This window comes from Molossus molossus, unplaced genomic scaffold (assembly GCF_014108415.1).
Source record: "Molossus molossus isolate mMolMol1 unplaced genomic scaffold, mMolMol1.p scaffold_m16_p_1, whole genome shotgun sequence".
Lineage (NCBI taxonomy): Eukaryota > Metazoa > Chordata > Mammalia > Chiroptera > Molossidae > Molossus > Molossus molossus.
In genome coordinates this window covers 137072345-137088300 of record NW_023425344.1, presented here as the reverse complement: position 1 = coordinate 137088300, position 15956 = coordinate 137072345, and the positions used below count along the sequence as shown (strand labels likewise).

At 37.4% G+C, this 15956-nt stretch overlaps 1 protein-coding gene across 3 annotated transcripts in view; it reads right to left on the bottom strand.

The window, feature by feature from the left end:
• The window catches only part of FANCM (FA complementation group M), a 68706-nt gene that overhangs the window by 3100 nt on the left and 49650 nt on the right, over window positions 1–15956 (bottom strand). For all 3 annotated transcript variants that reach the window (XM_036276136.1, XM_036276137.1, XM_036276138.1), the window contains 7 exons: window positions 14113–14204; window positions 13941–14009; window positions 11877–12005; window positions 10857–11013; window positions 7811–7917; window positions 5946–6512; window positions 515–884 (listed from right to left, as the gene is read on the bottom strand). In XM_036276136.1, coding sequence (XP_036132029.1) covers window positions 515–884; window positions 5946–6512; window positions 7811–7917; window positions 10857–11013; window positions 11877–12005; window positions 13941–14009; window positions 14113–14204 — 1491 coding nt within the window. The remainder of the gene's footprint in view (window positions 1–514; window positions 885–5945; window positions 6513–7810; window positions 7918–10856; window positions 11014–11876; window positions 12006–13940; window positions 14010–14112; window positions 14205–15956) is intronic.

Here is a 15956-nt window from a genome sequence, read left to right as displayed (position 1 = left end):
AAAGACACTCCAATCCTGTACTTCCAAATGCATCCTAGGCATCTATTTCAGTGACCCATTAACTCAATTTTAATGTGTTCAAAATTGAACACCCCTTGTCCCTCAAACCTACTGCTTCCATTTATAATATCAATAAATAGCACCACTCACTACCTAACTGTCCAGTAACCAAGAAATTGCTCAGTTTAAGAGTAATTCCACCAACTCCTGCTAATCCTGCTTCCTAAACCTCCTGAATCCTTCTTCCCCACCACTGCCTTATTTAAAGCCCCAATTCTTACTGGGGCTCCTGAAAAAAGACTTATGATTGGTTCACTTGCCTTCAATTCATCACCCTTCAATTCTCATAAGCTGCATTTAAACAGAATGACTATTGAAAAACATGTAAATACTGTATGAAATGACATTCATGAGTCAGGTATGATAAGAACTTCCCCCATCCTGACAACAGAATAATGAACTAATTAATTAACAGTCAGGTTTCTTACAAACAAAAACATTTAAAAATACAAACCTGTTTTTTCTCTGTCCTTCTCCACAATCACACATATTCTTTCAAACATGTTCTGTAGGTTCTGGATCTGGTCAATGAACTTGTTTTTACTAACACTGTTTAAGAGCTCAGACTGATACCTCCTTTCCACCACCATGCGGTGACTCACAATGTAATCACCACCATTAAGAGGACAAACCTCCACCTGAAAGCCATGAACTGCTCTTAGGGAAGAAATCACTTCTGGACCAGAAGTGATTTCACAACTATCTACAAGAATACGAGTTCCCTGGCCTTGCGGCAGTCTCGGAGGAGCATGTGTGCCAGCCAAACATGGTCTTGAATCAGAACTGGAAGCTGTCGAAGTGCTAGAATTTCCCAGAGCACCACCCTGAAAAAGGAGAAAACATCAACCACAATCAGGTTAAACAGATAATAGCGCCATAAATCTGAAGTTGATTTTCTTTACTGATACTTTTTTTTCTTCCTTCAACATGACCAAAGTGAGGACCAAGCCACCACCTCACACCTAGCAGATGGCTACAATTTAAAAAAGGGTGTCTGTGTGTGTGTGGGGGGGGGGTATAAGTGTTGAGGAGAATAAAAAAACTGGTACATTGTTGGTGGGAATGTAAAATAGTATAGCCACTATGGGGAACAATTTGGCAATTCCTCCAAAAATTAAACACAAAATTACCATATGACTCAGTAATCCCACTCCTAGGTGAAATCACTTTCCAAAAGTAGTGAAAACAGATTCATATACTTGTATACCAATGTTTATTAATTTTGGAAAATTCTCAGCCACTGCCTGTTCAAATCTCTCTCTTATCCTGTTTTCTCTTCTTAATTCCCATTACATGTATCTTAGACTTTGGACGCTCCGTTTGTTTTTTCACTCTGTGTGTTCCAGATTGGGTAATTTCTGTTGTCCTTGCTTTAAATTTGTTGGTCCTTTCCATAGCTGTATTGAGTCTACTGATGGGCCCATTGGTATTCTTATTTTTTTTATCCTCACCCGAGGTCATTTTTCCATTTTTTGTTCAGATAGAGTAGAAGGGAGAGAGAGAAACATTGATGTGAAAGGGACACATCGAGTAGTCACCACCCGCACGACCCAACCAGGGCCGGGGACAAACTGCAACCGAGGTACATGCCCTTAGCGGGAATCGAACCCAGGTCTCTCCGGACCGCAGGCCAACACTCTAACCACTGAGCAAAACTGGCCAGGGCCCCATTGGTATTCTTCATCTCACTTACCACGCTTTCCATTTCTAGCACTTCCATTTGATGGTTCTTTATATTTTCCACTTCTCAGTGATATTCCCTCTCCATGCATTTTTGTTTAACTTTTCCACTACAACCTTTAACATATAAATCCTGGCTATATTAAATTCCGTCTGATTATGATAGGTCATACAGGAGTCTAGTTCTTAAGAAGGTGGCTTTTTTCGCCCCAACAGGTTTTGCTCAGCATTTAGAGCATCAGCCTGCAGACCACAGAGGCCCTAGTTCAGTTTCCGCTAAGGGCACGTCAGTTCAGTTTGTCCCCGGCCTTGGCTAGGGTCGTATGGATGGCAGCCAGTCGATGTGTGTGTCTCACATCAATGTTTCTCTCTCTTCCTCCTGCTCTATCTGAAGATAAATGCAAAAATGTCCTCGGGCGAGGATAAAAAAAAAAAATGAACGTGTTTTTTTTCATGCACTTTGTAACTTTCGATTGAAAGCAAAACATCTTGTGTAGGACAGCAGTAACTGAGGCAAACAGTATGTATGCCTAGAAACAGGTACGCCTTTCTTTTGCTAAGCCTTAGTGTGTGGGGTGGAATAAATCTAGTAAAAAATGGAGGTGGGTTTGGGTTTTCTTGCTATGGTTACTGTAGGTACAACCAGAGGCTTTAAACTTGGTAGTGTTACTTTGTATTAAGGGTGGGAGCTGGGTTGCCAGATAATTGTTCTAAATGTTCTCTCAGCTTTAGGTCTTCTCTGTGAGCCTGAGCCTCAGAAAGCTTCTCTTCCCATAGCGGTTCAGTCAGTAGACGGCTTTTACTTGTTACTTAGTACTTGCTAGCCTGACTGGAGGGAGCACTAGGAGGATCATGTTTTGTTGGGGGGAGGTGGGGAGGGTATGGGGGTCTTTTCTACTGTCCTAGTTCAGCCTGTCTTGGGCAGGGTAGGACTTGTGTCTCAGTCTCCGAGGTGGGACCTTCTCAGTGCTCTTGCCTGCCTCCTAGGGAGTGGAGATCTTTAATGTTCTAGGCCCAAGGTGTTTTCCTGACCTGTTCTCTGGTGTAGAGAATTTTTTTGTTGTGCCCTTCCTCTATCTGCAAAGGGTCTTCACCTAAGCCCTAAGGGCTATAGGGTTTGCTGTTCTAGCCCTAGGGGCTTAAAGCATTTTGTTCCACAGGGGAAATAGGGGAGAAGGAACCAGATGAGGTTTGGTGCCTTTTCCATGGTAACTGTGGACCACTCCCCCAAAGCCTACAGCAGGAAAATGTTTTTCTCTGATTCTCAGTCTTTCCTTTGAACACCTGATGAGTCTGTGAAGAACAGCCCATGAATGGTTGGTTACAAATCCCTCTTCTTTCTGCAACTCCCAGGGATTCGAAACTCTCAGGCTAGTCCATTGCCTTTTGCAATTCATTCAAGTTTTTGCTGAATTCTTTTTACCAGATTGTACTGTGCCCAGTGACTCCCAATTCAGCAAGGCTCTCAGTGAAAGCACTTATTTGTCTCTCCTTAGATATCAGACTAATTGGTTGTCCTGCAACCTACCTCAGCTCCATAAAAATAAAATAAACTTATGATTTTGTAGATTATCTGGATTTTTGTTGTCGTTAAACATAAGGAAACAAAGCTCTTTCCAGCTTCCTACATTCTAATCTAAAGGTGAAAGTCCTAATCACTTAGAAATAATCTTTAAAATATATTCAATATTCAATTCATTCATTCATTCATTCACTCACTCATTCATTCATTCATTCATTCATTCATTTTATTTTATTTTTATCCTCACCCAAGGACATTTTTGCATTTATTTTCAGATAGAGCCGGAGGGAAGGAGGGAGGAAGAGAGAGAAACATTGATGTGAGAGAGACACATTGACTGACTGTCATCCACACGACCCCAACTGGGGCCGGGGACAAACTACAATTGAGGTACGTGCCCTTAGCGGGAACTGAACCTGGGACTCTCTGGTCTGTGGGCCAACGCTCTAACTGCAGAGCCAAATTGGCCAGGGCTTCATTATTCAATTTAAAACATAAAAAAAGAATAAATGTAATGAAGGAAGAAATGGCCACTAAAAACAAACAAAAAATACCAGAAATATATTCTTATCTTGGAGTAGAAAATGGTTTTCTAAACATGATACTGAAGTCAGAAACTATAAAGAAAAAAATTGGGACTGTATAAAAAAAAGTTACCTCTCCCTATGGCAAAAACAACTACAAACAAAAAAAAGGTAAATGACAGACAAGGAATGCAGTTTGCAATATACATGACAAAGTATATGTAAAATTTTTCATATATAATGGTTTTTGACAGATGTCTATGTTCTGTCTTCTCAAATTCTTTCCCTTTCTAATTTCAAGTGAAAAGAATCATACTGTATGGAATTGTAGTATTAGATATAGCAATAAAATTTAAAACACATTTCTGTGAAAATCTATTTATCTTTTTCACAATCCTCAAAGTATTACTAGCCTATATCTATTTTCCAATTAGAGCACGCCAAAGCAGACATGCAGATAGTGCTCACCAGGCTTCAAAGTACTGTTCATTTATTACCTACCTTGACCCTTGGGGTTACTATCTTTATACTACAGCAGAGGAAACTGAGGCTCAGAGAAATGAAGTACTTTCTTGATCTCCAATCTGTTATAAGAGTTACTTAATCTAGTTAACTGTATCCTAATTATACCTTCAAAAAATAACTTTGTGCAATAAAAGCCTGGGGACAATTTAAAACCGGTCAATTTGGCCCTGGCCGGTTTGCTCAGTGGTTAGAGCATCGGCCCACAGACCAGAGTCGTGGGTTTGATTCCGGTGAAGGGCACGTACCTCAGTTGGGATTCGTCCCTGGCCCTGGTTCGGGTCGTGCGGGAGGCAGCCACTCAATGTGCCCCTTTCACATCGATGTTTCTCTCTCTCTCTCTCTCTCCCTCCCACTCTATCTGAACAAAAATGGAGAAAAGTCCTCACGCGAGAATAAAAAATTAAATAAATAAATAAATAAATAATAGAACTGGCCGATTTAATGCCTGGCCAGTGTGGCTCAGTAGATTGAGCATCGTCCCATGGACTGAGAGGTCCTGGTTCAATTCCCAGTCAGGACACATGCCCAGGTTGCAGGCTTGATCCCCAGCTGGGGGAGTGCAGGAGGCAGCTGATGGGTGTTTCTCTCACATCAATGTTCCTCTCTCTCCTTAGAAAGTCAATAAAAACATTTTTTAAACAAAACTGGCCAATTTGAGAGCCATTGTTGGACACTGGAGCATACTATAAGGGAGAGTGGACTGAAACACCTGGTAAAAGAGAAATAGAGGTCTAGATCTAGCTCTCAGTCCTAAACGACAATCAAGAAAATAAATCAATATTTTCAGTTAAGGGATTCCTCTTACTATAACTTTAATCCCTATTTTAGTAAAACTACTTAACTATAAACTCAAAAAAACTAAAAATGTTTTTAGATTATTTAAGCAATAGCAAGACAGGGAGAAGCTGGAAACTGGACTCCTCGGCCATTCTAGAAGGAAGGAAATTAGGTGGTGCCCTAAACTCCTCTTCCCAATCCAGAGATGAGAGTCACACACCTAAATCCTTCAGTGGGGGAAAGAAAAGTAAATTTGGGTGGAAGCCCAGGGGTGGGGGGGCCTAGTTCTGAGCATGTAATTTCTGTTAATTTTACCTTACAGAAACCTCATTTTCCTACAGCCTTTCCATAAAATCAGCTAGTTTCCTTACAGAGCATTGTTAAGAAAACTAGTAACATATTTTAAAAATCACAACCTAAACACTCATATATGAATGATTCATAAAATTTGGTGGGTTTTCTTTTTTTTTATCCTCACCGAGGACATTTTTCCATTTTTTGTTCAGATAGAGTGGGAGGGAGGGAGAGAGGTGGGGGGGGAGAAACATCGACGTGAAAGGGACACATCGAGTGGCTGCCACCCACACGACCCAACCAGGGCTGCGGACAAACTGCAACCGAGGTACGTGCCCTTAGCGGGAACCAAACCCAGGTCTCTCTGGACCGCAGGCCGATGCTCTAACCGCTGAGCCAAACCGGCCAGGGCTGGTAGGTTTTCTTATTTGAAGAAATTCAACATTAGCTAATTTTTCTTTGACCTAGTTATTTCACACAAAACACACAAGAAAGAAGCAAAACAAAATAGAAACACCTTTTGGTAAACATAGGAAGGCTTTTTCCTCTACTTTGATCCATACCTTCAACTGAACTGGAAATTTTCTACAGTCTTTCTGTGAATCAACAGCAGTGAACAATGGTGAGACAGATCCACCTTCATTATGGCTCTGAGGTTTGGCGTCTGAGACATCAGAAACCACAGTCTTTAAATTAAGTGGTGTCTGTTGTCTTTGCTTTGGCAATTGATTAACAATTGGTTTAGAGTGGTCCTTGGAATGCAAATAAGACCCAGAATGCGCTAAGTTCAAACAGTGGTCCTGTTGTTCGCTGTTTTTAACAGTTCTTGGGTTAACCACAATATTGGATCCTCTTGTATCATTTACATTGTTTTCCTCCTCACTTGAATCATCCAGTAAAATAATTCTGGATAATTTCTTTTTTGAACGTGGACAGTTCTGTCTCATCTTCATTTGTTTTAGCTTTAATGCACGTCGGGTTTTATATTTTTTACGCCCACTTGCAAAGCAATCTTCAGTCATTAAATTAAAATCAACACACACTTCTTCTTGACTTGATTGGCTTTTGCAAGACTCCTCTTCATCAACACAAAAACTGTCTTCTAAATAGGTTTCGTCTTGCTCAGGAATCTACAGTAAAAATACAAATAAGAAATTACCAATTTCTTTCATAAAATCAGCATGTAGTTCATGTATTTGAGATCTTTATCAGTATCTTTTTCACATTATGAATTTAGTCATTTGTTCAACTAGCATGTTCTGAGTATGTCCTTTATGGAAGAAAGTGGGGACTTTGGGGATGAAAAATATGATTCAGTCTAGTACAGGTAACCAGAAAAATAAACAGTAATTTATAAGGAATGTGATACATTGCTCATTAGAGTGCTATATAATAAACACAGTGGAAGTACGGAAATGTGAATGAGCATATTACCAAGCTGAACATGGCAATTTATAAACAAATAAGACTAATATAAAAATGTTATTCATAAATAAAAAATAATCTATACTTTTTAGAATTAACATTTTTATGAAAAATATTTTTCAAAAGAAATACCACAACATATTAGAATGAAAAATCTAACTAGTAGTCCTGGCTGATGTGGCTCAGTTGGTTGAGCATTACACCATGCATCAAAAGGTTGTTGGTTCGATTCCCAGTCTGGGCACATGCTCAGGTTGTGGGTTCAACCCCTGGTCAGGGTGGTGCAGGAGAAACCAATCGATGTTTCTCTTTCTCTCTCTCTTCCTCTCCCTTCCTCTGTTTAAAAAATAAAATGTATTTTAGCCCTGGCCAGTTTGGCTACGTGGTTAGAGCATCAGCCTGTGGATCAAAGGGTCCTGGGTTCAATTCCCAGTCAAGGGCATGTACCTGGGTTGCAGGTTTGAGCCCCAGGCCTGCTTGGGGTTGTGTGGGAGGCAACCAGTCAATGTGTCTCTCTCATGTCGATGTTTCTGCCTCTCTCCCCCTCTCTTCCACTCTGTTTAAAAACCAGTGGAGGGGCAGGACAGGGAGAAGAGAAGGAGAAACATTTGTAACAAAAATATATTAATTAGTAAGAAATAAATAAATAAAAACCAATTGAAAAATATCCTTGGGTGAAGATTAACAAAAAACAAACATATTTTGAAAAATTTTACTAGTAGAACATGAAGTTCTTATTCACTTCCTTTAAACATTCTCCTAATTCGAAAATAATTTAATGGTACATTCTAATTAACTAAAATTAAAGAAAGAATAATTTGATCAAAATTAGGACTAAAGGGATTTTCAGAATTCATTTAGTCCACCTTCCTGACTCGGGGCAGAAATTATCCCAATTAGCACTGATAGTCTAGTTTTAGAAACAAAATGGAGGTTTCATTAATAGGAACATATTTCAACATCACCTTCAGGAAATTCTCTACTATATTTCTGGAGTTTATACCTGTGAGAAAATGTTTATGTTGTTATGTTTCTTGTGGACCAATTTGTACCGACTGCTCATCAATGGACTGCGCAAGGATTTCATGTAAATAGCTCTCATTTCAGAATCTGTATAAAGATAATAAGAATTTCAAATAGCAAAATTATTTGAATGAAAACTAGAAAAGTATTTAACTTTGACCTATTCCAAACTCACAATTCTAACCCTGTAGAATTCTTTTACACAAACATATTTAATATATAAAAAGATGTCTAAAAACAATTATTTAAAATGAAAAGTCAGAAGTTTTGCCTTTGAAACCAGACCATCCAGTTGGATGATCACAGACAATTTATTTAAGTGCTCCACCTTTTCAAGAAAAATAAATGTATAAAAAGCCAAATGTACCTGATTTATAGAAAGTATTCAGTAAAACACAAGAAATCCAGCCCCTCCCCCCAAAAACCTTCAAAAACATCAAAAGCCATAGATAATAGTATGTATGTTTCATTATTTTCAGTCAAGCAAAAACTGAAAAACATAGGGGTTTTTATCTATGACTATATTTTAAAGGTTATAATCAGAAAGCAACTTTATTTTTGTTTCCCATACATTTTGGGGTGATTCAACTAATTGACATTCATTATTTTGAGAAATAACTGCTAATTTGATGACTATAAGATGTATAAATTTTTCTTTGAGTAATATTTCACTTAGCTAGCTTCAACTATTAGATATCCTCCTGACTCATGCTAAATCCCTACACACTTAGTGAGACCCTTACTTCCCATTTACTGTTTAGGAGGCCTCAAAGTCAAGGAGCTTTCAGATTTTTTTTTTATATCCTCACCCGAGGACATTTTTCCATTTTTGTTCAGATAGAGTGGGAGGGAGAGAGAGGAAGAGAGAGAGAGAGAGAAACATCGACGTGAAAGGGACACATTGAGTGGCTGCCACCCACACAACCAACCAGGGCCGGGGACAAACTGCAACCGAGGTACATGCCCTTAGCGGGAACCGAATCCGGGTCTCTGGACAGCAGGCTAACGCTCTAACCGCTGAGCCAAACCAGCCAGGGCCAGATTTTTTTTTTTTAAGTTATAATGTATATACAGTAAAATTCATCCTCTTTAGGGCACAGTTCTAAGTCTTGACAAATGCATTATTATGGCAACCACTAATCTATTTACTGTCCCTATAGTTTTACATTTTCCAGAATATTGTATAAGTCAAAGTATATAGTATGTAACCTTTTGACTCTGGCCTTTTCCACTAAGCATAAGCCATGTGAGGTTCATAGTCCTCTCGTTTTTAAAAGTTATAGCAAAGAGTTCTTAAGAAATGAAATATGAAAAAAAGATGTGAATTTTGAGGCTCACAAAAAACTTTGAAATCCTACACATTTCAAACATACTGTGTCTAAAATGGAGTTTCATATCTATTCTTCATCCCACCGGCAGCCTTCAGATAGCAAGAACGAATCCCTTCCTGTTCCTCATCCATTGACTCCTCTTTCCTCTCTGATCCATCAGAAAACCTGTCAGCTGTGCATATCCAAAATCCAATCTCTGTCACTCTCTCATTGCCACCACCTTGGTAGAAATCACTATTACTCCTTGATTAGATTATTACAATAGCCTCCTAAATGGTCTCTTCTTCCACTTTTGCTCCCCAATAGGCCATCCTCACCTCAGAAACTAGAGTGATACTACCACAATAAGTCAAATCACGAGCTGGCTGCTCATCCCCTCTGATCCCACTTTCTACTACTCCCCCTCTTCGTCATTCAATTCTAGGACAATGCCTTCCTTGAACATACCAGGCACATTCCTGCCTCAAGATCTTTATACTGGTTGTTGTCTATGCATCAACATTCTCCAACCAGATTATACTGTAAACCTGCAACAGCCACGTCTGTTAATAAGTATTAAGGGCATAATACTAAGAAAACCTTAATCTGTAAGTCATATCAGTATCAACAACATAGCACTGAAAACTTTGTCTTTGAGATCCTTTTTCTTTAAAGGCATGGACCACGGTGGCCGGGTAGTTCGGTCGGTAGAGCACTGCCCTGATATGCCAAGGTTATGTGTTCGATCCCTGGTCAGGGCACATACAAAAAACAACCAATGAATGCATAAATGAGTGGAACAACAAATCAATGTTTTTCTCTCTTTCTCTCTAAAATCAATTTTTAAAAGTGATTAAAAAAATAAATAAAATGAAGTCATGGACCTTGGGAAACTTTGCTGTCTTATATCATATCAGAGATTGCAAGAGCAGAATAAATGGCAAGATCTGTAAAAGATCAAAACACTGAAAAGCCCAACAGAATGTTTCCTATTTCTATTATAGCCAATCCGCATCATTTTCTCTTAATGTAGTAAGTATAAGACCTGCCCCAGCATTGTTTGGAGAGAGTACTAAAAGCAGATCTCCCGTTCTCAGCAAATTTAATAAATTTAGCTTTGTGTCTCAGCTGGTTTTCACAATACACATTGTTAAACACTTCATCCCTTCTGGAGTGTGATGAATGCCCCCTTCTCAATGAGACCTACCCCTCAATACCTTACATAAAATTACAGCTTGTCCATTATTAATCCCCCTAACCCCTGCCACTCCAAATCCTCATCTTACTTAGTGTTTTCATTTCTCTATAAATTTTTCATGTTATAATATACTAATTTAGTTATTATGTATATTGTTTGTCCTCTTCCACTCAAATGTTAAGGGCACAGATTTCTGTCCATTTTGTTCCCTGATATAGCTTTGTCAAGAACCTTACATAGTACCAGGCACATAGTAGGCACTAAATACTTGTTAAATAAACATTTGACACTGGGTCACCCAGGTTGTTCTGGAGAGAAATAATCAAATGAGCAAAAGCCTATAAACAACCACGTCTAAAATAAAGCAAATATTAGAGAATTTTAATGAAAATGGCTAAATATTTCACATGTACCAAATTTAATTCCTTTTCCAGTCAAAGTTCTTTGCAAAGTAAGTAAAATATTTAACTATAACCACTGAAAATTAAAAGAAAAAGAAGCATCATTATATCATTTACCATTTATAGCCTGTGAAAGTTGGGTCTCATCATTTAAGAAGTCAAGTAATGAGGAATCTTTTTCATTTTCTGACTCATCATTTTCATCTGATGAAACATATTCTGCATCTTCTTGGGAAAGTTCTGCTTGATCATCTAAAAATTTCCTAGCTACAAGCTAAGACAAATTAGAAAACAAGACAATACTGATGAGAAAATCATTTATTTTCCTTAAATAATTGGAGATAGTTCTGAAAAATGGATTTCATGTCAATGCTTTTTAAGACCAAAATATAAAAATAGAAAACTGCAATAAGACTTGATAAGTAGCATATGTATTTAAATTTCTTCTGAAAATTCTTATAAGTAAAATAAGTACATGTCAACATGTCAGCTTGCTGAATGTTTTTCTTTGTTTTTAAATAAGCATAAAGCTTCCCGAGTCTTCCAGCTATTTTAATTTTTGCAGAAAGTACTACACCACAAAAGGACTGATCAACCCTGGCTAGTGTGCTCAGTGGTTAGAGCATCGGCCTGTGCACCAAATGGTCATGGGTTCGATTTCTAGTCAAAGGCATGTATCTGGGTTGTAGGTGCAATACCCAGCCCCAGCCAGGGTTGTGCAAGAGGCAACCGATTAATGTGTCTCTCTCACGTCAATGTTTCTCTCTCTCTCTTTCAAACATCAATAACTAAAATAAAATTAAAAAACAAATACTCTAAAACTCAGATTTCTGTCTCATATTTTCTTCAGTTTGAATCTTAAATTCTCAATACAGTAGTTTCTCCATTTAGTTATTAAAAATAACACAACACTGCAAGATAGTTTCAAACCACAAAAAGAAACAAAAATATCACACCTTGAGATTTTAATTCCAATTAAAAGAGTAAAATTAGGGTAAAATTATTTCAGAACTTTGGAATTACTTTTCTATAAAGAAATTATAGAGAAAAATCTACTTCTATGTAAAATCTAATGTCCTTTAAATACATATATAGTATATATACATCTATATAAATAACAAACTAAAAAGAGTTTACCTTCAGGTGACTCTGTTTCTTTTGGACTTTGATGCTTCTTTTGGAATTCCTGTTACAACCCTTGAAGTCTTCTAGTTGTGGGTGTTGTTCAAGAAAATCCTCACTCTCATCACTAGATGATAATTCTAACTATAATAATTCAACAAAATTCATGCATAAGAAAATATATTTGGATTATTGTGTGTTGATTTCCTAATCTCCAGGGTTGTTGCTTTGATTTTATTTTATCTTTTCAAGTTGACCTAACATTTTCTTGTTGGGAAAAAAAAAATGCTCTCACAACTCAGAGCTCTGTAACAAATACATAATACTTAAGAATTGATAATAAGTACTAAAATACTAAATTAGGTAATATATGTAATACCAGTATAATATTCATTCAGCATCACATCAGCTAAATTAATTACATAATTTAGCATTACATCAAATGCATTTGATGAAACCTTGTATTTCTAACTTAACTGTTTCCTTTAGAAGATCCTGAAAGGCTTCACAAAATATAATTAAGTCTGTAAATATAGGTATCAGAATCAGTCCAAACGAACAGGAGTCTTTTCAAACCAAGAAACTAATATAAGAAAAGCATATTATGACTAGGAGGCCTATTGTATCTTTTACAGAATAATATAAAACCAATCAAAAGAATCAAAAGAAGTTTATCAATAAAATTTCAATTGATAGGAATTTTAGTTTAAAATGGACTGATCATTGCCTGGCCGGTGTGGCTCAGTGACTGAGCATCAACCCATACACCAAGAGGTTGCCAGTTCAATTCCTGGTCAGGAATGTGGGCCTGACCAGGTTGTGGGCCCAATCCCCAGTTAGGGGGATGCAGGAGGTGGCCAATCAATGTTCTCTCTCATCAATGTTTTTATCTCTCTCCCCCTCTCCCATCCTCTCTCTCTAAAATCAAAAAGGGAAAAAAAAATTTTAATGGGCTGATCATGTTATCAATATTTTAATTCATTTCTGATAAGTCAATCAGACATTCTAATTAAGGTAGCAAATTAAAGTGACTTTTCTTGTTTTATATGAGTATACAAAGATAATATGAACTGATTGCATTTTTATTAATTTTGCACAAATTATCCTCGATTTTATTAGAGAATTAAAATACACCAGATTTCCTAATCTCAAAATTTAGTTATCAGCTATAAGCTGATGACAAATGAGTATCATTCACTGTAAGACCTGCCTCCTACCCAATCTTCATATCCACAGTCATCAATGCCTGCCAGACCATGACACTTCACCATCAAACAGAAACCTCAAACTCAAACATGTTCAACACTGAACTTAGCTCTTTCTTGTCTTCTCTAGGTTTGTGACACATTTGCCAAAGAGCCCAAGACAAAAACCAGACTCATAATGGACTCCTTCCTTTCTTCCTTTCAAACCCACTCAGTAAGCAAATGAAAAAATAAGGCCTTCCAAAAACGAACCCAGATTTTTCTCCAATTTTACTTCCTAGCATTCTTTGTAGTTACAATCTAATTAATAAAGAGGTGTTGTTTCCCCAGTGTGTGTCATCCTGTCATCCTTTAAGCTGTTCACTCTGTTAACAACACCTTCCCTTCTCCCTTCTCTTGCCTAAGGCCACATATGCTTTAAGACTTAATAAGGTTTTAACTTCAAGAACTCCCAAGGTCTAGACTAAGGGGTTATCTTTTCTTATCACCCAACTCAAAAGATTCTATTGAAATTATTCATTTATTTATCTTTCTCTCCTAATAGACTGTAAGTGACTGAAGGCAGTTCCAGGATATATTTGTTACAGTATCTTCAGCATCTTACACAGTAGATACACAGTGGGTATTTAATGAACATCTGCTGAATTGCTGATGTGTACTGACAAAAGGAGGGATAGTTTTGAAAACAAGTATAAAATTAAAATAGAAATGCCAATCACATAGAATTTGCTATTTTTCTGTTAACTATACACCTGTAAGATAAAATATACCTACACTCACCTATACACATATTTTTATAATATTTATTCCAAAAGAATTTGAATTACTATACATTACTATATATTATCTATACATTATCTGTTTATGTACTTACTTTCTTTGGAGGAACCCTGCGTTTTTTTACAGCATGAAGCGGAGAATCAACTTCACTACATTTCTGATCCTAGATATAATAGATAAAGAAAAAGGCAAAAAAATAAAAAGATGTAAGGAGAAAGAAAAAGCCTTTATATGATCACATTTATTGTGATTACTGAATGACTCACCTTGGGGGAGTCCAAAACATTTCCTTTTTTTTTTTTACTCTTTCTTCGGAAAATCTCATCACCTTCACTTTCATTGCTTGTTAATTGTTCATCTATAAAATGTATTTAAAAATAATGAATCTGGTCAATAGATTTAAGTTTATCCTACTACAATTACCTGTTTTATTGATGATACCATAAAAACTGTTTCTGTCGATCTCAACACTTATTCTCAAAAAAGACACGTTTTCAGAAGTTTCATCAAAAACTCAGCATGAAAAGAGACAGAAAAATAAAACAGTGCCAGTGAGAAAATTAACAGATGATAACTTTTGCTAATAAACATATATTCAACTCAGGTTCAATTTTACAAATTAACTAAAAAGAGGCCAGAAGAGTGTAAAACATAATTCTATTAGTCACTGGTTCTAGAATTCATCCCTAAAAACCTATGATAGGCTTCCTGCCCTCTGTGTCTTACTCTCTTTCTAGCTGAACGAGTTAAAGCGTGAAAATGCAGGCTGTAAAACAATATATATAAAGACCTTTACATACATATGTATGTAGTATATATATGGACATATACATATGTTTTGGTGCACAGCATGAAATTAAACACTGGTAAGATATTCATGTTACATGTTAACTAAAACAACACATCTGGGGGAATAAAAAGATTGCTAAAAACAAAACTCTCCTGTATGAAATACGATGTTTCAAATATTCAGGTACTTAAGCAAAGCTTTAAGTCTGCCCTTTCATAAAATTTTGATTGAAGACACTTCTTTGTGCCTTTATGAAACCTTCTATAAGAGCGTTATCATCATTCTTTGATACATCTCCCCTTCAAGAGTTGAATCAGAATTCCTCTCGCCTTAAGTGTCAGGGAGAGTTAATTACTTGCTTCTAACAAAAGAATATAATGGAAATGAAGGTGTGTTACTTCAGAGTCTAGGTCGTAAGAGTCACTGCAGCCTCATCCTTGCTCTGTCTATATATCACTCACTCTGGAGAAATCTAGATGCTATAATGCAAAGATACAAGAAGAAACCCCGCCCTGGCTGGTTTGGCTCAGCCCCCAGTCCAAAGAGTCGAGGATTCAATTCTAGTCAAGGGCACCTACCTCAACTGCAGCTCAGTCCCCAGCCATGGTTGGGGTCATGCGGGAGGCAACCAATCAATGTCTCTCACATCAATGTTTCTCTCTCTCTCCCTTCCTCCCTCCCTCCACTCTATCTGAAGTAAGAAAATATTCTCAGGTGAGGATTTAAAGAAAAAAAAAAGGAACCCTATTGAGTGGCCCATGGGACAAGAAACCAAGGCCTCCCACCAAGAGCAAAGTGATCCTCCAAGCCTTCAGATAACTCCAGCCCTGATCAATATCTTGACTGTAACTTCATGAAATATCCTGAGCCAAAACCACTCACTAAGCCACTCTTGAATTTCTGGTCCACAGAAACATGTTTGTTGTTTTAAGCCATTAATTTTGGGGGTGGAGGGGTCATTTGTTATGCAGCAGTAGAGAAATAATACAGATTGTGGTACCTGAAAATGGTGAATTACCATACCAAAAATCTAAACGATAGGAGTTTTAGAACTAGATTGGGGGCAGAAACTTGAAAAACTTTTGAGAAGGGTTTTAGTGAAAGCTTAAAGAGACTCAAGGAAAATTTTTTTTTTTATCCTCACCCGAGGACATTTTTCCATTTTTGTTCAGTTAGAGTAGGAGGGAGGGAGGGAGGGAGAGAGAGAGAGATAGAGAGAGAGAGAGAGAGAGAGAGACACATTGACGTAAAACACATTGAGTGGCTGCCTCCGGCATGACCCCAACCGGGGCTGGGGACAAGCTGCAACCAAGGTACGTG